At 41.9% G+C, this 21,935-nt stretch overlaps 1 protein-coding gene across 2 annotated transcripts in view; it reads left to right on the forward strand.

The window, feature by feature from the left end:
* The window catches only part of SCUBE3 (signal peptide, CUB domain and EGF like domain containing 3), a 1,095,585-nt gene extending 1,075,014 nt beyond the window's left edge, over window positions 1-20,571 (forward strand). For both annotated transcript variants that reach the window (XM_086923234.1, XM_086923233.1), the window contains 2 exons: window positions 16,724-16,803; window positions 19,060-20,571. In XM_086923234.1, coding sequence (XP_086779360.1) covers window positions 16,724-16,803; window positions 19,060-19,209 — 230 coding nt within the window. In that variant the 3' untranslated portion in view covers window positions 19,210-20,571. The remainder of the gene's footprint in view (window positions 1-16,723; window positions 16,804-19,059) is intronic.
* Window positions 20,572-21,935: the final 1,364 nt, after the last annotated feature.

The following is a 21,935-nucleotide window of genomic DNA, read 5'->3' on the forward strand; positions in this document are numbered from 1 at the left end:
TTCAACTACAAATTGACTTTATATATTTAGAAGAAATCGTTTCAAATATAAAACAAACCCTTTCTCTCTCCAAGAAAAAGGTACTCTGGACACTCCAGGATGTTGTACTTTGTTTATTTAGCAACAAGAAGCCACACACCGATGCATTTCACCATTAAGGCTTGTTCACGTGTTATGTCATACGGTTTTATATATTGTACAGCTGCCCCGGCAAAGGCGCGTCCCAGCGCTGAAGCAGAAAACTGCAAGAACAATTGACAACAATAACAGCCTATAGTGGAGGAAAGAGGTGTGTTTTGATAACCTTATGGAATGCCAGGTAGATTTTCATGCTGCAAATGGCGATGGGGAGCATATTTCAAAGTTTGCCTGCCAATACACAGAAGGAGCGTCCACCAGCACAAGCCCTCCTCGCCTGCGGAACAACCGCCAAATGCTGGCCCATAGACCGAAGTTGGCGGAAGGGGGTGTGTAGTGTAAGCAAATTGGCCAAGATGTCTGGAGAGGAGAGATTTCAAATTTTAAAAGACATACAGAGAATCTTGAACTCTATGCGTTTAGCCACAGGCAACCAATGTAGCCGACGGATAGCATTGGAAGTGGGGGCATGTCCTGGGCAGACCCAACAGGGTTCTAGGTGCAGCGTTCTGGACCCTTTGCAGTCTTGTAATTTCCGCCTTATTGACTCCCAAGTAGAGTGAATTGGCATAATCCAGTCTAGACAGAATAAATGCCTGGACAATCACCTGCCTCATGGACAGGTCGAAAAACCCTAGCACTGGTTTGAGCCCCCGCAGAATGCCAAAGCAAGTTCCTGCTACTTTCTTTGTTTGGGTCTGAAAGCTAAGGGCAGAGTCAACCCACACACCCAGTTTTTTTACCAGCTATCTGGGGTCGGGTGCACAGCCCAGCTTAGCAGGCCACCAGCGCTCACACCACAGCTCAGTGTCTCTCCCGACCAGCAGTACCTCATACTTTACACCACAAGAGTACCGCAGGCAATTCCACTCTACATGCCGCCAGCTTTCATCCATACCATTTAAAAAGTATTCCGTATGGAGAATTTTTGAGGCTGCCCAGGATATGCAGTACTGATCATGATTACGACAAACAAACCGTTCAACAAGCATTAGAGAAAGTGAGGAATATCACAAGGGAAACCCTTTTATCCATAGAATCAGAATCCCAGTCTATTCATGACAAACCTATCAGTGACGAAAGTGAAGGTGGAACCAATTCTGAGGTTCTCCTCATAACTACTTACAGTCATCAACAGAAACAGGTGAGGTCCATCATGAATAGCAATTGGCCCATAGTCATGACAGAAACCATCTTGGGGGAACGTCTACCTCGGATCACCTACTCTCACGTTCAGACGAGCTATGTCAATGAACAAGGCCTTAGTGAGAACTAGCCCCGAACTACCAACAACCAATACATGCACCTGCAGCCAAAACAAAATTGGCTAACATTGAAACAAGAGTTCTATAAATGAAGCTCATGCAGAGCCTGTAAATTTGGCAACAACACATTTGAATACACCTCTAGTTTTAATAGCAAGCCTATTCCATTGAAAGCGATATATAACTGCAGGACTGAGTTTGCTGTATATGTTCTAAGATGTACGTGTGGATTTCGGTATGTAAGGAGTACAAAGCTGCAGGTCCATGTCAGGATTCTGAAGCATATCAGGCCCATAGTTCATTCCAATCCAACATACCCGTGGCCAGGCACTTCAAAGCTGTTCATAACAACAATTTGGAGTGCCTGAAATATTTTGTAATTGGGCTGTGCCAAATTTATATTGGAACTCGATTCAAGAACCCCCGATGGCCTGAACCAGGGTGAGGATCTCCACAATTTTCTTTAAGCCCTAGGGAGCAGAGATACGGACTCGAATATCTTCTGATGATTAGACTTCTCCATTTGCCCAGTATCTTTTGTGCCTCGCCTAGAGAATAGCCTGGTCTGTGTTTGTCCTACTTAACCACATGACAGTGATGTTAAACGCATACCACATATTACTGTATCTTCCAAGTTTTGATATAACGTTTTTCACGTTTAACTGAGAGTCATTTTACTACATCATATTTGTTCTGTTCGTAGAATGTTGTCAATTTTATATTTTACATTATTACTGCGGAGTAACCACTGTATATTTTTGCCTGATTAGGAATTTAATGTACTATTACTGGCTTATTTGTGATTTTACTCAAGGTTTTAGAGTGTTTTTTATAAGTATAACTAAGGAGACAATCTGTATCACACATACATTTGGAGGAATATTTGTGATCCGTAAATTCACTAAGCAACAGTCTGTTATCCAGTTTTATGGTCACTATGAGTCACATGGTGCGGAAGTAGGACTAATAAGCGTGTTTGTAGCGTGTTGCATTATGTGAGCAAGGCCACTTGCGGTGGCCGAAACACGTCATACCGCCATGTGAAGAAAAATTCACTTGGCGGTAGTCACACTCCTAAAAAAACAAAAAAACAGCAATCACTACGTGGCAAACACCAGTGTCAAGTGTTTGTCAGTGTTTGTTCTGCAGTGACATGTCCGCAGACCCCCGCACCCCATATATGTGTATGCAGCTTCCTCAGTGTTAGTAGGACAGGAGTTAGAACAGTAGATGGGAACCTTCCCCAGATATATTTGCACCTTCATCAGTGTTAGTGTGACAGAAGTTAGACTAATAAATCTCAACCAACCCCTCCCCAAATATATGCACCTTCCCTAATGTTAGTAGGACTGAAGTTAGACTAGTAAATCTACCCCCACTCCACCACCCAAATATAGACTCTTACCCAAATGTTAGCTTGACTGTGGTTAAAAAAGCAGCCCCAGAATTAACTAGTAAATCCAACCCCCTCTCTCCCCCACCCAAATATATGCCCTATCCCCATTGTCAGTGGGATAGGTGTTAAATAAAAAATGTGATACCTCCGCACCCCACCCCAAATAAGTACATAATTTGGAACAATTTTCACGAGGGTGACGGTTTACAAATACAGAGCTTTTAAAATTTTTATATTGTATATTAAGACAATGTGAAATTCAATATCAAATAGGAGAGACGGTATATACAATTGCTATTGTATGTTTTCAGAGAGTACCTGTATCTGAGGTGGCTTTTCCTGAAGAAGGCATTTTTATGCCGAAACGGGGGTAGAAACCACCCAGGAACTGCAGTCGCTTCGCGACACAGATACATGTTTTATACCAAAAGCCTAAAGAAAAGGCTCATTTCTGAATTTGTTTAATAAAAAATCATGTGTAGATACTACGATCTAATGCATCAGACTTTGTACAAAATATTTTTATAGACAAAGTCTCAAAAATTGAATATACCTGTTCATGTATATATTCTGAATGTTGAGTGTGTAGGATTAGATGGATGTGGCGTGTTTGTATGTTGCTTACATTTTATATTGGCAAACAAATAACTATTTTTGTATTTTTCCATCACACTTGTCTCTCTTAGTGTTCACTTTTCTTACAAATGTCTACAGTGTGATGTGTCCAATAAGGGGGCCTTTCCTCTTCCATTGCCCCTAATTGGTGGAATAGACTCCCTTTTGCCATTTAATGTAGCCTATTGGAGCAGAGTTTCAAATCTCAAAGACCTAGCTTTTTTGAGCCGATTAATTTGTTCCTTGGGTCTATACTTGCCTGACACCGCCAGGACTCCCACTGGGCAGCGGATCACTTTATAAATAATCTCATTCAGTCATTCATTCAAGAAGAAAGTAAATTTTGCAATTTTACATAATGAGATATTTTTATATAATTTGTATGTTTTATAATATAAATTAATTTTGTATTGTTCATTAGAAATAACGTTACTTAAAAAAAAAACGTATCCATGTTAAACTTTATTGGAGGGAATGTTTTTTTACTTTTTAAGATATTTTTTATTGAAATTCACATTTTGGTTAAGCAGACTTTAATTTCAAAGTACTATATTTTTGTTGTGCATACTTTGTTGTATGATATTTTGTATTTAGTGTATTTTTAAGAACAATATTTTTGTTACCAATATTTTTATTTTTTATCATTATAAGTTCCCAAAGTCGCTGCTTTGTACTGTGATATCTAATACAGACTTCTAACCGCAGATTACTTACATTAGAATCATTCCCAGGTGTCTGACTAGATCCGGAAATGTTTCATGAGCGGTACCCCTGCACACTGGTAGGTGCTGTCATTCGGCTCCACGTTGTGTTGTTGCCGTCTTCCAAGCCAGAAATGACATGTGTGGTGCCTATGTAGATGCCACCCCAGCGCACTGACATCAGTTATATATTTTCTTTCCACTCCTGTCAGCGCAAATCCTAAAAAGAGCAACCTCAGTCACTTTTTGACTGACCTTTTTATGACCTTCATGTCAAAGATGTTTTGAGACACTCTCTTCTGGTTTTGCAGGGATTTCCGTGAGGAAGGCTGGTTTTAAGCCCTGTGGTGCCTATTACCAGCACATGTCGGTGACTGATCCACACCTCACCTGCCTCCGGTGTCTCGAGGTCAGCCACAACGCCAAGACCTGCATCGATTGTCACATCATACACCCCAAGGCCTTGATGAAGTGGTCCATCAAGCTACTTGCTGCTTTAGGTGCGACGCCTTGATGGTTTTTATCCCGGTAGGGAAGAAGTCCCGGGTTTGGTCAAGTAGTCATCGATCTTTGTCACAATCGAAGTCATCAGTAAGTCTGGGTGGTGAACTCCACTTCGCTTGTGGAGTTTGCAGAGTGTTTTCCTTGCTCGTGCTCCTCAACATCAAGTTTGCAAGCACGAGCAAGTAAAATCCACCTCCAGGTGAGATTTTTCCTTGTTCGTGATCGTCAACTTCAAGTTGGTGAGCGCGAGCATGGAAAATCTACCTGCCGGCGAGATTTCTCAATGTGGATAGTCTGATTTCTCATTGTGAGTGATTGAGTATGCTCGCATTGAGAAACCCTCAGTTTGTGTTGAGAAAGATGCCATTCAAGTAAAAAATCTACTCGAGCGGCAGAAAGGAAAGAACGCCCACTTGTGCTGTGCATGGTGCTGTTCGCGATAGTTGCACAGTGCGGACAAAAACCGGCACTGAAAATCACTGCGAATAGCATTTATCTAACGCACTCTACCGTTGCGGAGCTCCGCGTAGCGCGGCAGAGGTTTTTTTCGTGCTTAGTCATCAGGATGTTCGGGTAAGTCCCAGAAGAAAAAGAACAGCAAGAAGCTGAAGAGGTCTCTGACTTCACACTATTTGTCGAAGTCATCTGACAAGACAAGGGAACATTATCATTCATGGCCTGGCTCTGCAGTTGAGTCAGTGTCTGGTTTGTGTCTGCACCACCCTGAATTTCCTGGAGCAGACGCAACCTCCGCCCATCTCTGTGAGTTTTAGGAGGCCATGCATCTCATATTTGGGCGGCCAATCCCCGCTGGTGCGGTAATGGGCCCCCTGGGGTCGGAAGGGGCCCCTACTGTATTTTCACCAGCAGGCTTGTCCCAAGCACCATTTGGGACCCTTGGATCTATAGACAGCTCCAGACCAACACCGGTTAAGTCATCTCAACCTTCCCCAGCGCAGGTGCTTTTTCTGATCTCTCCATCATCGCCAGAGCCAACAGGCAATGGCATCCTCATTCTTTTCCCGGACTCTGACATGGAGCTGGATGGGTGTCGTTTGATGCCATCTCCAGTTCCTGCTGGAGCCATTACCTTCAGTCCCGAGCCTTAGCCCTATTCTTAAGGGCTAGGACTAGGGAAAGATTGGGAAGGCCACTGGACGTCTATGAATGCCAGACCAACAGAGCACATCTGGTCTGAGGATTTGGCGGATACCAGCAGACTGGACACCTCCCCAGATACTGGCTAGGTCTCTCCTTCTTCTGTGGCTAGGGAGGAGGGAGACTCATTTTCAATGGTGGTGAGAAGGGTGGGCGAGGTCCTGGACCTTAAGCTTTCTTCTGCAGCTGTCAAGGTGAACGTCTTGACGGAGATGCTTGGACCAGGAGTCACACCATCTAAACCACTTCTCCCGTTTAACAAAGCCCTCATGGACTTGGGCCTGGTCCATACCATGCACAGGGGCTCTTGTGTATAAGACAATAGCCCACTGCCATCGCCATACCCATGAGATGCCAACTTCCCCAACCAACCCTCCACCCAAGAGAACTTGGTGGTCCAAGTCTCCAGGTCTAAACTAAATCTGAGTGCGTTTCCTACCACTCCAATGGACTGGGAATCCAAGAGGCTGGATTCTTTAGGCAAGAAAAGGTTTTCTTTCACCATCCTGGCACTGCGGTCAGTGAACACTGCATGCATTTTGGGCTGATACTCCCGCTCACTCTGGTACTTGATTGCGCAGGTGCTGCCTATGGTCTTGGAGGAGGCCCAAGCCGTACTCTCCCATTGTTATGTTTCATATAGGTACCCTGATATAGGCCCGGGTAACTTCACACCCTTTCACCTACATCACCTACCCTACACTACACAGTAACAAGCTTTTTAGGATTGAACCTTTACCTAATTCTAGTCTTGGGCGCAGAAGGAGTGCTTCCCTGAATAATGTCGTTCTATGACTTCATCTTTAGACTGACACAGTATGAATGAATATTCATAAGGGTTCTTGGAAACCAGACGGGGGCTACATCCACCTGCATAATATCTACGTACAAGGTTCATCCCATACGTCATTCTCATACCTAACAAAGCCTATTACAAGAAACAAGGGACAAAGGAACCTTAGATACTTTTCTGTATAAATACAGCACCTCTTGCTAGGTTTCGCCAGAAGGAACTGAGACTTCCAGGCCGACACACTGACCAGAGTCGCTGAGGCTCCTGCATGCAGATGCTCCAGCTGACAGTGGTCCAACCATCTCTTGCGGGGTGACCAACTCGCGACCAGGACGAGTCCTACACTATCTTGCCTCAGGTAATGGGGTTAGACTAAACCTAGTGCGATTCTTGAGTTCACACCTACTCGCATGCTAGGTACACTTAGGTACATCTAGATAGGCATCATAGGAGTACCCGCGCTTTCTTTTATCATGCATTTTATATCCATGTATGTGTTCATGGCTATTGCAAAATGGTAAGACTGTACAATCCTTTTATATTCACCGTACTACTGATCATATATCTTTGCTACTGTCTAACGGTTGTTGCAGCACATATATTTTACACTAGAAGAACAACTGTGCAATAAATACTTATTGTAACACGCCCAACTGTTTCTTCTGCGTAACTCACTAAGACGAAGTAAGTGAGAACGATTGACTGAGCGAAAGATAGTACATTATTTCCAAGATCCTGAGGGATTAGGGTTGTCATGATCTAAGGTTGCCAGAAACTATTCTCTCCCCGATAAGAGGAGATTATAGTGTCACTGTGAGCTAGCTAATGCAAACAGGCTAACATACGCAGTGGGGTGCTCAGAGTTATTTTGCCACCAATCCTACAGTTTATGTTATCCAAACGCGCAGGTCCTGCATGGGTACTATAGGAACTACACAACACCATTACATAACATAACATGTGTATTTGTAAAGCATACATTCACCCCAAACGGGGTATCTTGGCGCTAAATAACATATGTTTATTGGTACCCTCGATGGTACTCATTTTTTTGACCTCAGATGGATGAAAGGCTGAGTAGATCTGCCGGGATTTCAACCTGTGACCGTGAGGTTGAACACAGGCTCCTGCAGTGGTGCATTAGTCCACTGAGCCTCCAGTCTCAAGCTATTGCTGACGTGAGGGAAGCAGACAAGTTTACCATTCGCTGTGGACTGGATATGACCGGCTCACTAAGCTAAATAGTTTCATCAACTGTGGCCTTTAGGCCACCGACTTGCGACAGGCTGATGAAGGACCACATTTCCTTACTCTGCTAGGAAGTGGTGGCTGTCTTAGCCAAGAGAGCCATAGAGAGGGTGCTGGCATCAGAAGTAGAAAATAGGTTGTGATTGCTATTCCCGAAACTTTATGGAGGCCTTTGTCCTATCATACACCTGCGCCCTTGCTTACAAATGAATAATTTAAAATGCTCATGCTTGCTCACGTCCTGACTGCCCTGAATCTGGCAGACTGGTTGGTAGCGTTGGACTTGCAGGACACCTACATCCACAACTCTGCCTTGCCTACCTACAGTTATAGGAGATACCAAGCCCTTTCAGTTCACTGTGCACCACGTTGGCCTTACCAGCGCCCCTTGCATGTTCACCAAGCTGATTGCAGTGGTTGCAGCTCATCTGTGGAGATCGGGGTGCCAGTCTTCCCCTATCTTGACGACTGACTGTTGAAGGTGGCCTCACCCCAGGCTATTGTCTCCCAACTCCAGACTACGAGCGGACTTCCTGTACTTGCTGGGGTTCACTAACAATGTGCCAAACTCACATCTGATTCTTCTCAGACGCTCTCTTTTGTCAGGGCTGTTCTGGACACAGTGCCGTTTCAGGTTTATCCACCTGAATGGCAAGCCAAGGATATTCAGGCTATGATACAGATGTTTCAGCCTGTATCTGGATTTCGGTGAGACTGACTCTGAGGTTGCTGGGCCTCATGGCCTCTTCCATCCAGCTTGTGACACATGCCTTCTGGCAAATACGTGCTCTGCAATGGAACCTGAAGTGGGTGCCACATCAGGGCAAACAATGTTACATTACTTGCAAGGCGCTGCAAATGATCTGCAGCGGTGTATAATGAACCATGATTGGGGCAGCAGCAGACCCCTCGCCCTTCCCAACCAGATCTGACAGTATTGAGTGGTGCGTCAGTCCACGGCTGGGGTGTCCATCTGGGAGAGGTGGAGAGCAGAGGCCTCTGGTCTCGAGAGGAATGTGGACTCCACATCAACATGTTTAAGATCTGGACAATCCGGCTAGCATTGCACGCCTTTCTACCCTCCATCAAGACAAGGCTAGTGCAGGTGTTCAGACAACCCCACCATCATGTGGTACTGCAACAATCAGGGCAGGGTGGGGTCATGGACCCTTTGTGAATAGGCCCTGAAACTCTAGACATGACTGGAACATCAGAGCATTTCCCTGGTAGTTCAACACCTAGCGGGTCTCTGAACACCAGGACGTAAAAACTCAGCTGAAGATAGCTAGTGGATCCCAAATGGCATCTGCATCCGGTGGTGGTGCAAGGTCTCTTTCAGCAGTGTTGAAAACCTTGGTTAGATCTGCTGAGAACGTGCAATGTCAGCACTTCTGTGTGCTGGAGTTTTCGACGGGGTTCTCTCTCAGAGACTTTTTTCATCTGGAGTGGAGCTCCAGCCTCCTGGATGCCTTTCTACCCATACCACTCTTACCCAGAGTTCTCAAGAATATCAGGAGCGCCTGGGCCTGAGTCATCCTTGAAGCTCTGGACTGAGCTCGGAGCGTTTAGTATCCCAAGCTGTTGAGCATGGCCATTGGTTCTCCGATCAGGCTTCTTCTTCAGGAAGATCTTCTGTCACAGCAACAGCAGTGGAGGGTTCTCCACCTGAACCTGTCAACGCTCTGGCTTGATGTGTGGAGATTGAGCAGTGGCAGTTGACAGATTTCAACCTTCCGCCCGAAATCTGCAATGTTATCTTGGCAGCCTGGCGTCCCTCCACCTCCATTCTTGCAGTTGGAACAAGTTTGTGACACTGTGTACAGCCAGTTTGATTGTTTATCTGCACTCCTTTCCAAAGTTGTTTTGTTCATCCTAACCCTGGTTTAGCAAGCCTCTCCATTGGCTACTTTGAAGGGTTATTTGTCTGCCATTTCCGCCTTACTGCGGCAGTCAGATCAGCCTTCCCTCTTCAAGTCCTCTATTGTAAATAGGTTCCTTAAAGGTTGGCAATGCTTATGTGCTCCAGCTCCCTTCCTTATGCCTCCACTGGACCTGAACTTGGTCCTTACCTTCCTAATGTGTGCTCCGTTTGAGCTGCTTCACAATTGCCCTCCGAGGCTTCTCACCATCAAGATGGCCTTTCTGATGGCAATTTCATGAGGTAATGGTCATGAACTACAGGCAATGTCTCTGCTTTCATACTTCTCCTTATTCCCAGACAAACTGATCTTTCGTACTGAGCATCTTTCTTGCCGAAGGTGGTAACCTCATTCCATGTAAGGCCAATCCATCACCTTGCCTACATTTTATGCTCCGCCTTATCATTCTAAGGAAAAGGTGAGACTCCACCAGCTGGACCCAAGAAGAGCGTGTCATTCTAACTTGACTCACAAAACCATTCTGGGTGGACGATCAACTCTTTGTGGGATATGTCAGGATCAAAAAAGGGAAGGCCATGCAAAAGTGAACCATCCGCCGATGGATCATGCTCTGCATTAAGATCTGCTACACATTGGCCAAAAAGAGACTTTCAGAGGGCTTGCGTCCTCATTCCACCAAAGCAAAGACTGCTGCCACTACATTAGCATGCTGAGTTCCGGTCCTGGGCATCTGCCAGGCAACAACATGGGCATCTCTGCACATGTTCACTAAACACCACTTGCCTGGACCGTCAGCTGTGTCGGGATGGCCACTTCGCCTCTTCGGCCCTTCTGGACTTTATGGTTTAAATCATGTTCGCAGACCCAACTCCGGGCAGGAATTGGTTGGATATTTATTGTGAGGTAAGGAATCTGCGGCTTGAAGTCCGTATTGGATCAAAAAGTTACTTGTCTTCTTTAACACGTTATCTAGTAGAGACTCTTTCTAGCCTCAGATTCCTTACCGACGCACCCATCCTTCCCACTCTGCAAACAGATTTTAGAATTAAGGGCTGTTCCACGCATCTCGGTAGAAAGTTGCAAAAAGAAACTGGTTTCCGTGCGCTGGGGTGTTGCGTATTAGACACCATGCACGTCACTTCAGACGTAGAAGATGACATGGAGCTGAACAATGGCTTCCACCAGAACTCAGGGGAACTGCTCATGAAAAATGTCTGGATCCAGTCTGATGCCTGGGGATAATTCTAATGTAAAGAATCTGTGGCTAGGTAGAGTCTCAACTAGATAAGGCGTTACTGAAGGTAAATAACTTGTTCATTATCAAATCACAATATTTCTATATTGCAATATTTTTGTCCATTAATAAGTATATATAAATTACGTTCGCACTATAAACAGTATTCTTTCTGTTATTTAGTTCCTCAATTCTTTGGGTGCCAGTGGGTATCACCGCCTGATCCTGAGGTGTGACATGTAGATAAATGTGTATAGGCATTCTTTAGCCCAGAAAAAACGAGCCCACCCGGCACACCTTCAATATATGTAATAATGATAATACTTTCAAATGTAATTTAATTCTCTTTTTATTCTTCTTCTCTTTCTTTTTGTCTTACTTTTTTGGTTCCACAGTGGTAATGTTCTTTTCACATTACAATTTACAGTGCATTGCGACTTTTTCACGTAATTACAGAGACCACAATGCATTTTGGGCAGAGCCCTTCATCAGGGGGTACTTCCTAAAAGAAGGAATATTACTCATTAATTATCCAAGTTCTGAATACCACCTTAAATGAAAAATGTCACAAAATCCCCGTTGAAACCCGAAACAGCTTAGGTGTAGAGAAGCTGATAGTGATTTGGATGAATCCGTGTTTATCGATAGTAAGATGTGTATTAAAGTTAACACATGTACACAGTGAAAGTAAAAAGCTGTTAGTGACCAAACAACCAAATGACGGCAAAGTAATTCCTCATTCACCGATTGCAAAATTTTTGTCCAAACACCTTGCAAGTTTGTTGGTTTGCCCTTTTCCCCATGCCTTTCTCACATCTGACAATATAGTTTGGTGCCAGTGTTCTCATTGGTGTCATTTAGTGCCACCATCAACATCGTCCTTTTCTTCAGAATTGGGAGTCTTGGAGCTGAGCAGGCTGTCATCACTGAGCGATGAATATGTTTTCTTTTATTATTCATTGCCAAGAGACTTAGAATCCAGAGAGACTTTAACTTGACATGTTGTGCAGCTAGTTGTAGGAACGTTTTGCAAAGAGCAGGGGTGGCTCCTCCATTAGGGCGGAGGAGCGTCACCCCATTGCTTTCTCGCTGTGCGAGAAGCAGTAACATAAAATGGTATTTTAAATATAATTTTATGTTTCTGCTTCTCGCGCTGCGGGAAAGCAGAAGGCAGGGTTTGCCTGGTTAGGGGAGGGTATGCCTGGTTGGGGGAGGAGTGGCTTGCCCACTATTGTGGGACCAAACTTTTTGGTCAGCACCTGTCAGGCGCACTCTACATTTTCTCTATGTAGGCTGCATGCATACTTTGTTGGATTTGGAGATATATATATATTGGAGATATATAAAAATTCTATATATAAAATTTCAGCGCACACTCAGGAGATGGTTATCTCAGCCCACGATTTTTTGCCAGTAATAAATCCTGGGCTGAGATAACCGTCCCCTGAGTGTGCATACTTTGTTGGATTTGGAGATATATATATATATATGTATGACATATGAGAGATTGAGAAAGACTGCTGTGACAGCAGAAACATGTCTCTTGTCTGCTGGGTCGGAGGAGGCTATATGAAATCAAATCCCTCCATGCAGACAATGGTGACAGTATATTACATCTATAGAGACCATTGTCCCTGTGATTAACTGACCTCCCAAAGTAAAGTAATCAGATACACTGAAAACACATTTATACATCATTTTTGGAGCTTAATTCTTGCAAGATGTGATGGATTCTTGCAAGATATGATGGACGTACACAAGGCCGATAAATTACTGAAATTTTCCATCATAAATCAACTTGAGCATTAATTGCTGAAACAATGTGACTAATGTCTAGTTCTTTAAATTGAGTAACTGAAATCTTTTTGCCTCTGGACCAAGTCATATATCATATCTGAAAACACTATAAAATAAAACTCCTCTTTATAATTGTGTTTGCTAACGCTTGAGCGAGGATTCTCACTTTGAATCTGTAATTGGCAAAATTGCCATTTAATGTACAGAGGAAACCTGGATGGTGTAGTCTGATTTACAGGAATGCTGTGTGCACGCACTACTGTTAAATCTTCATTAAAACCAGCCAAAATAAACTCTTTCATTAATTTCATCATCAATCACTGTGATTACACAGGAGATTTCTTGTTTATGTTCCGGTACACCATCAATTCTCAAAATCTTCATGCTTTGTTTTGACTATGTTGATTTCTTTTTCATACTTCCTACTTTTTTCATACTTATGAATTGAAATTTGATGCTGATTTTGGCTATCGTCTAGGCCAGAGACCCGCTACACTAGCTCTTCAAACTGCTTCCTAATACACTTGTATATTGTGAATCTGCCTGCTTGATCTCCTGTATTAAGGGACTGTGCAGTGGATAATCCTTACTGAGACAATCCTTGCCCATTGATGGAAGTATACATTTGTAATTTTTGGATGCATCCTGTAACATCATCTCATGGCAGTGGACAGCTCCTTCCAACTGTGAGGATTCAAGCAAAGGATTAGCATAATGCTCTTCCAAGTACACAAGAAAGCTATCAGACTGTATGATTGGTTTCCCCTTTAGTTTATTTGTTGAATAGTCGTGTTTGTACAGGTTATTTTCAAAGCTGGATAGTTGAAGCTTATAATGAAGCATCTTGGTAGCATTAGGAGTTTTTAAAAACCTGGTAGAATCCAGAGGATCCTCAATAATACCATATGATTACCTTACTCAAAATTGATTATAAGATTATATCTAAATTACTGAACAATACAGAATAAATAAAGTAGCAGCCTCATTGATCTAAGGAAATGAAAATCGTTTTATCACAGGGCGTCAATTTTATTGCTTAATATGAGCTGGTGGTGCTAATGGGGCCCAGGCCGGACTCACTACCGGGTGTTTTGGAATTCTGCCGGGCTGGGGGCTGATTTCACTGCAGTGGGGGCTAATTTCGTTCATGGAGACCTGCGTGTACTTCGAAATAATTAAAGCAAAATGAATTTTGTTCAGTACACTCAAGTCCCCATCAACAAAATCATCCCCCAGCTCAGCAGCATTCCAAAATGCCCAGTAGCCAGTCCGGTTGATGGTGCTCACTGGCACTCTTTTCTGGGGACCTGATATTGACTGCAAGCAAGAGAAGGAAAAATGCACAAATGGAAAAGAAGGAGGAAGAGAAAGACAGAAAATCATCAGAAAGGGGAGAATACAGGTAACGGCAAGAGTGAGAATAAGGGGCGTGCAGTCTCTATAAGTGGATCAAAGAGGCCTGAGCTGAATTAAGACTAAATGGCCCTGGTGTTTAGTGCACCAACGTGTAATGGCCTCATCTGTGGGCTTCTGAGCAGAGCTTCATGCACTGGCACTCATTCGAATACTAATAATTTAATGGAATCGTTAGATATTTTAATTCATAAGAAAATTCCACCTCTTAATGATCTTAGGTGCCTTCAGTTTTTCTTTACAGCTCACAAAGGTCCTTAGAAATCTGTATAAAGGCGTGCCGGCTAGGGTCATTTTGAATTTAGTAGAAACAGGCTCCTTCAAGGTGAATCGAGAAAAAAGACATGGCTGCCTATTCTCACGTTATATTTCCTTTTTTCTAACCCGTTGCACTTGCTATCTGAATTGACAAGAGCAAAATGAACCCATTGTATAATATACTAAAGATTAATCTTTATATGGATGATGTGATGCTGTTTTGAAATCTATAAGGATTATTAATGGTTATGTGTCAAGAATAATGGCGCTATAAAATGAATCAGTAAAAGACAGATACTCTTTTTATTAATTGCTACCCTGAAATACTCGTTAATAAAATTCAGAAAGTGCACATTGTTAAACCCAAACTTCATTTAGAGACATATATCTCTTCAGATTTAGTAGGTTTCCCTGATCTAAATTATATGCTATTGATAAAAAAAACGAAATTCCTATTTCAGTGATGGTACTCCGTCTATTTAACAATTATGTGGCAAGTTGTTTAAATAAATATATTGATTTTGCTACTTTTTCATTTTGTATTTTGAGCTGCTCCTCTTGAAAGAAATTTAAGGAATGTTTCCATACTTTATTTTGGGAAATAAATCTTCCAGACTGCCATTAGGCACTTTATATCTGCCTACCTATGAAGGAGGTCTTGCATTGCCTTATTAAAAAATGTTCTACATACCTATTATTGCTCCAGATTTTAAAATGTGCACTTATATGTATTTATTTTTGTAATACTTGATATGCTCAGTGATTGTAGATTCAGTAACATTTTAAAATGATCCATGTCACCCAAAAAAGTTCTTTATAATATCTTACAATGGTTCCATAGGAGAGAATAGCTTTTTTACCTATTTTTCTGTCATATGTTAATTCTGCAACGGTTTATTAGTGACGGAGCAGTATTTTCTCTCCATAATTGAAGTATCTAGATGGCAAGACTATGTTTGTTCTAAACTATCATCTTTTATAATAAAAATGATTGAACAACCTGGTTGCTCATTGAACTATACATAAAAGGTTGTAAGACTCGGTTCTTGTGGTCGTTTAATGACATTCAGCATTTTTTAAATCTAAAGTAGACCTTAATGTAATAGAAAATAATAGTATGGAATCCGGTGACTTATGGGAAAACTCTCCTACAGAGCTAAAGAAAATGGATTTCTTTTAAAAAATCACACAGAAATGGGAAATCCAAACGCTTATTGGCTTGACATTAGGTATATGGAAAATGATCAATGAGATGATTTTCCCCAGTCCATGGTACTATACCAGAATGCATTATTATGCTAAAATGTTGATATATTGAGCACCTGTTTTTTGTGTAAGATTAGTGGAAGTATTAACCTGCAGCTTTCTGGGGAATTAGGAAATTGACTTCATACATTATGGTCTTGTTCTCTGTTTCACAAGTAAGGGAGTCTATTTTAGGTATGGACAAATTAATCTTAGTACCCAGAGTATAAGAAATTCTACTTTGATATGCCTCACAAATAATATGTCTATAAAAACTTGGGAACAAACGGATTTATGTTTCAAAATTAATAGCCAGATATTTGAGACTGCAAAAATGAAAAACACAGTTTATTAGAATTCTTTCAGAGTGGGAAGAAAAAATGCATAGAGGTAAGTTTTGTACTTGCTTGTTTGCTGCTTTCATCATAACTAGTAAAAGAATCACTGAGCTGTGGGAATGTTTTCAGTAATCCTAATTGTGAAGTTGATTTACATGTCCTACTTAGATACAATACTCTTTATTGTTTTTGAGTAGCCAATTGATGAATTGTACGAACAATATTTTTGTGTTATTTCCCTGTGAAATATATAAAAAGTACAATCAATAATGACCTATGAGTCTATGTCTCGTAGCGTTCCAGTGTTTTCTCGTCTAGGGTCATTTCTACTATTTCTAAAGCATAAGTTTCCTCTTAGAGTGATTTTTGAGTCCTTACTCAGTCCTTACTCTGAGACATTTCAAGTGGAAGGAGGAGAAGGTTAAAAGGGGAGTACTCTGTCCAGTAGATGGGGGCACATGTCTCTTCGTCGGATATATTGAGCCTTCCCATTCACATGGTAATTTTGGTCATACCATGTGTGAAAAGTGAATTTCACATTCACTGGATTCTCCACAGCAATTAATTGTAAGTGTGGCTCATAAATGCCCCTTTCTTGGATGGAGAAGCTCCAAATTGCTGTGTGGTTCATGATAGTATGCAAACATGTCAGGTATAATACTACACCTTTTTAGTCCCTTCTCACAGTGATTGTCCTGTACTGCCATCTGATTGACCCAGATGCTTGATTGCTATTACAGAGGATTATGAGCAGCTTGTGGAGGACATTGTGCGAGATGGAAGACTCTATGCCTCAGAAAATCATCAGGAAATTTTGAAGGTCAGTGGATTGTTAGCTCTACTCTTTGTTTTCTATCTGCTTTTTAGTCTTAGGTCTTGTTGAGGGCGCCATTCCTTGTGCAAGTTATGCATACAGTGAAATTGCAGAAAGAAAATTGTGTAATTTCCATTTGCATGGATGTGTGCAGGATCTTATTTCCGAAAAGAAGCTATAGCAGCAGGTGCCCTAAAGAACACAATCCAATTAGGTAGCCTTCATAGAACAACACAAGTGTATCATTTACATTATTTTCTGTAGAGACTACCTGTTTTTCTAGTGCATCCATAAGCCTTTCAAGCATGTAGAAAGGCAATATAAAGTACAGGTTTGCCTCAAAGAGTGTTTGCACAGAGGGCGTTAGCTTGTCTTTAAAGAATAGCTGTTTTAACGAAGAAGCCTGTTCAGGTTTCCGCGCCAGAGTCATATACAGACTGAGAGAGAGCACAACATTCCACAGTTGATGTGGTTTCTGCAAGAAGAATCTAAGTGGCACTTAAAACAGTACATACGCATGTCTAATCTTGATTGGATTACATTCATGAGGATTTATTACCATGGCTGGTTAATGTGATTAATCCCTCTTTTTTAATCATGTGTTTTTAACCAAGTGATGATGTTTTATGTAGCTTTTATGATACACAATGTGTTTTTGAATAAAGTTTATTTGACTTTTGACTTTGAGATAAGGAATGTCAGACACGTCTGCACAGGTATCACAGTTACAAGACGGTCAGAAAATTCCCCAAGTAAATATTGACAAGTCAAACCTGCCTATTTATCAACTGGCTGAAAAGTAACAGTAAATACCTGGACACATGGATTTTGGTGCAAAAAGCACCAAAATCCACGTTATTCCCCCACTGCAATGAAGTAAACTTGTAATGCGTGGTATTTATCGCACCCTTTACACTCCAAAACCCAGTTAATGGATGTGAGGAGTTACCCATGAGGTACCTAACAGTCAAGATAAAGACCTGAAAATGTGCAAAACTGTAAAAATGAGACAACCTTGCTGGAATGCATCCCATTGGGATGCTGTGAAGTGTTTGCTAAATGATGGGGGCTGAGATGCCCACTTTGGTACAGAGAAGGAGCTGTTAGCTGGGCAAGCGGTGAACCAGTTGAGAGCTGACTCTGTGAAGTTAAAGAAGGAAGTGGAAGTTACCATCGTGGGTGGATCACAGCTTTGAAAGATGCAGAGTGATCTAAGAGAATGACAATTGATTCTGCTAGGTGAAAGTAATGGAGTTAAAGTAGCTGGAAACACCATCTGGCAAGGCATCAGTGGAGTGGAGTGCACAGACTCCATATTAGAGGGAGCTAAAAAACAAGTTGTGACTGTGGAAAACAACAGATTAAAAGTTTTTCGATAAAAGGAGGTAGTCAAAACAAAGGGCAATAGTGTGTAATGAACAAAGCATTGACGAATTTCCTGGAGTAAGAGGACGACTAAGGGAGATTGAAGCAGGGTCATGAGAGCATTGATGGAATGAAGAGTATGATGAGCCAGGGCAGAACCCAGGATGATTGGGCCAATACTTTGATAAACTGACAGTAAAATAGATGGTTGGTAAGTAAGAGGGCTTGGTGCTCTAAAGATGGTAATGAATTCAGATATAGATGTAGAGAGTTCAGATGGAAGGGTAGATGGGGTTTTTGGTAAAGGAGAGTTGAGGGACCAGCGAGGGTTGAGTTAGGATTTAGGTGGGGGGACGGGGGGGGGGGGGGGGGAATTCGAAAAGTATGCATCCTAGTAATTTACAAAGATTGAAGATTAGGGTATTGGTGCTCATGTGGGACGCAATTCGTTTTGCTGGCTTTTTTTTAGGTGGGCTGCATAGATATTTTGGCAATATATTTATTTGAGGTGAGCTTAAATATATGAAAGTGTTCGAGCATTTTGTTTTCCTATGTTTGTGCGCATAATAAAGCAAAACAAAACAAAATGCACTTTTGTACATGTAGGCCACTGTGGCCATGGTTAATGCCACCTTGGGGTTCCACACTAAGAAAATGTAGACCTTAATTTAAGGAAAACAGAATGCAGCAGAAGCACCAGAGGGTAACTATGGGACTCTCCATTTGACATACCATTCTTTTTGGTTTTAACCCTCGATCTCCTATGTTGCCACAATAAAGGCTCCTTTAAAACCTCAAGGTTGCCCTGGTTCTGCTCAGTTTGTGCCATAAACAATTTTTTTCTGTCGTTAAGCACATTGCTAAGGCCTAATGTTCTTTATTTTTCACTTGCTGCAGGATAAGAAACTGATCAAAGCCTTCTTTGATGTTCTCGCTCATCCTCAAAATTATTTCAAGTACACCGAGAAACACAAAGAGATGCTCCCACGATCTTTCATCAAACTGCTGAAATCCAAAGTTTCAAGCTTTCTGAGGCCATACAAATAGCCAAGAGGCATATAGCGGCGGCACAGACAACAGCTACAGCCAAGGAACCCCGTTCTCGTCCTTTTGCATTCTATAACAGCTTTTTAGATCATATCTCCCTATGCAGACTTTTCATCTTCCGCTCTAGTGGAACCAGTTGTTTCCGTGCTGACTGCCTTTGTACATGCCTGCCCATATATGTGTTCCTTTCATGTGTGCAGATACTTAAACAGATCACATTGCTGCAGGAGACATTCCCCAATTCCTGTAGTGGGTTTATCAGCTGCCAAACGGCATGTCTTAGCCGTTAAAGAACTGAATCATTCCCTGCCCCCTGATGCCCCACCCAAAGCACCTCAGATCTGAAAACATTGCCTTGTCTATCATTTCAGTGTGGCACAATAAAGAGAATATCAAAAGACAGAAAAAGAGAGATCTGGAAAACCTGCCCAGAAAATATATCATCTTGTGCAAATGACTGAACAAAGACAAAAATCAGTTGAATGAAAATGCCACCACTTTATCCAGAGTGGAGGTGTGGACAAGGGTGGTCACCTCTCCAGTAGGGGTGAGGATGGATCCTCTCTGCTCTGAAGTCAGAAGACATGGTGGTCAAGACTGGTTCTCTGGACCAACAGCCAGATCACAAAAAGAAACAACGGAAGATGACTTATCATGATGTTTCAGGACATTTTTGTGGCATTTGTGCTGTCAACATCACCAAGTTCTGCCAAAGAGTATCTTATAATAGGAATCGTGTTTGTGCACTTTCCATTCAACTTTTGTCATTGCCGTCATGTCCCCGTTCCCAATCCCTCTAGTTCCCATTCTCTCTCAATTCCACAGCCTCTTCCCATACCTGCTCCAGTCCCTACATCTTGCTTTCTCTCTCCCTCCATCATGTACAGGTTATGAGTCACTCATATGTTTTTTTATTTCCGCCAATTTTTTTGTCTCTGTTGGTTTCTAACCCGTTTACCATTTCCCCCAACATGTCAGATTCTTCAATTCCTATTTTTGTTTTTATATTCCATCTAGGGTTAACGTTTTCATTGTATCTGAATAAGAACTCAGCCCGTATTGACAGACATAGGTCAGTAAAAGGTTGTGGGATAAATACTGGATCCATTTGTGGGGGACAGTTCTTTTGTGATGTTTTGAAATCTGGTGGTGGTGATTGATAGCTCACTGTATCACTGGTCAGGAATTTCATAAATCATTTTCCATTTTCTCTCCGGTCCCTCAAGTAGGTTTGCTATTTATCCCCTATTTAAAATCGACCACAGTCATCTATGCACTTGCTTTTGCCTTTACTGGACTACTGCAACATTGACTTTCATACTGCTTTTGGAGCCTTAAAACAGGAGCTTTAATGCAAACATCAAATGACTGTTTATTAGTGAATCATTATATTTAGATTGGGGCTAAATTACCAAGTTACAAGCCCCCCAAAATGGTGACCGTCCGCGCGTGGCTAATGTCACCTTGCTTATAAAGATTTATATTGTCATAGTGCTTTGCCGACCAGCCATTTCCATGTGTGTGTGTTAGTGCCAAGAAGCTGCTTGCATTCTGGTGGGAGTCCTCAACTTTAGACCTCTATCCAGTAATAATGGGTAAGTCATCCTTGCTGCTGGCATTTGGTTGTGAAACACTATTCTAGTACTGACTGGATGGTTTTTAAAATAATATTATAGTACTGGAAATGGATGCAGCTGCATGGATAATCCTCGACTTGGAAGGTGGTGTGCTCTCAAGCATTTAGCTGCTTTCCAGTCAAACATTCTTGTTCAATATAATGGCATTTACATTAGTTAACATAGCCCATTTTCCATTCTCTCAATTTTTCCATTCTCAATTTATTTCTGCGTTCTCAGTTAGGTCTTCCTCTGTTCTGTTTCCAGTCTCGCCACCTCTTCAGCCTCTCTCTACCGATTCTTGATGCTAACCCTCGCCCAATCCCTATTAATTATTTAAGTAATGTCTGCCTATTCTAGTCTCAGACTTCCTTCATCCCGTCCTTTTCCAACTCCTTACCTCAGTGGGCCCGAATTGTGTAAACTGTCTTTATGGGTTTGGTTTGAAAGGAGCTGCTATTTAACCATATTATATATTACATGCGTGAGCTGTTTCGCAGCCTTTCTTTTTACAGAGGTGAGTGGCTTTTTTTATGGCAGGAAAAATCAATGTTCATGTTTCATCTGCATTTTTTTACTGCCGAAACACATCACGGACCACCCTAAAAAGAAAGTAAGCAAAATAATAGACGCCAGAAATATGTAATGTGTTACATATTAGCACCTTTGTGCAAGTTAGCACTACCTCTGCAGTTTATGGAATCCGAACTATAGGCTTTTGGATACATTTCTCCCTAATCATCCCATAATCTCTCAATCCTCCTCTTTGTCCAACTGCCATTCATCTTCATCATCATTAACTTCTTATCCCCAAAACTCGCCATTTCATAATCTTTCAATGTTGATCATTTGTGTTTTCCAGCTCTATGTTACTGTTGCTTTCTTTACATAATGTGCTCTATCCATCTTCGTCGCCATAGGTTAAAATTTGTGTCAATCCCACACGGTTGTTTCACCTTTAGCAATTAGGTAAAAGTAAACACACCATATATTACATTCGATTGGATTCACTCTACTGTAGCGCATCACCTCTCTAATGTAAGCAATTCATCTTTATTTTCATTGTATGTATTTCACTTTCTATGCGTAGTGCACCTTTGTCCCTATCAC

The sequence above is a fragment of the Lissotriton vulgaris genome, chromosome 5, assembly GCF_964263255.1.
Source record: "Lissotriton vulgaris chromosome 5, aLisVul1.2, whole genome shotgun sequence".
Lineage (NCBI taxonomy): Eukaryota > Metazoa > Chordata > Amphibia > Caudata > Salamandridae > Lissotriton > Lissotriton vulgaris.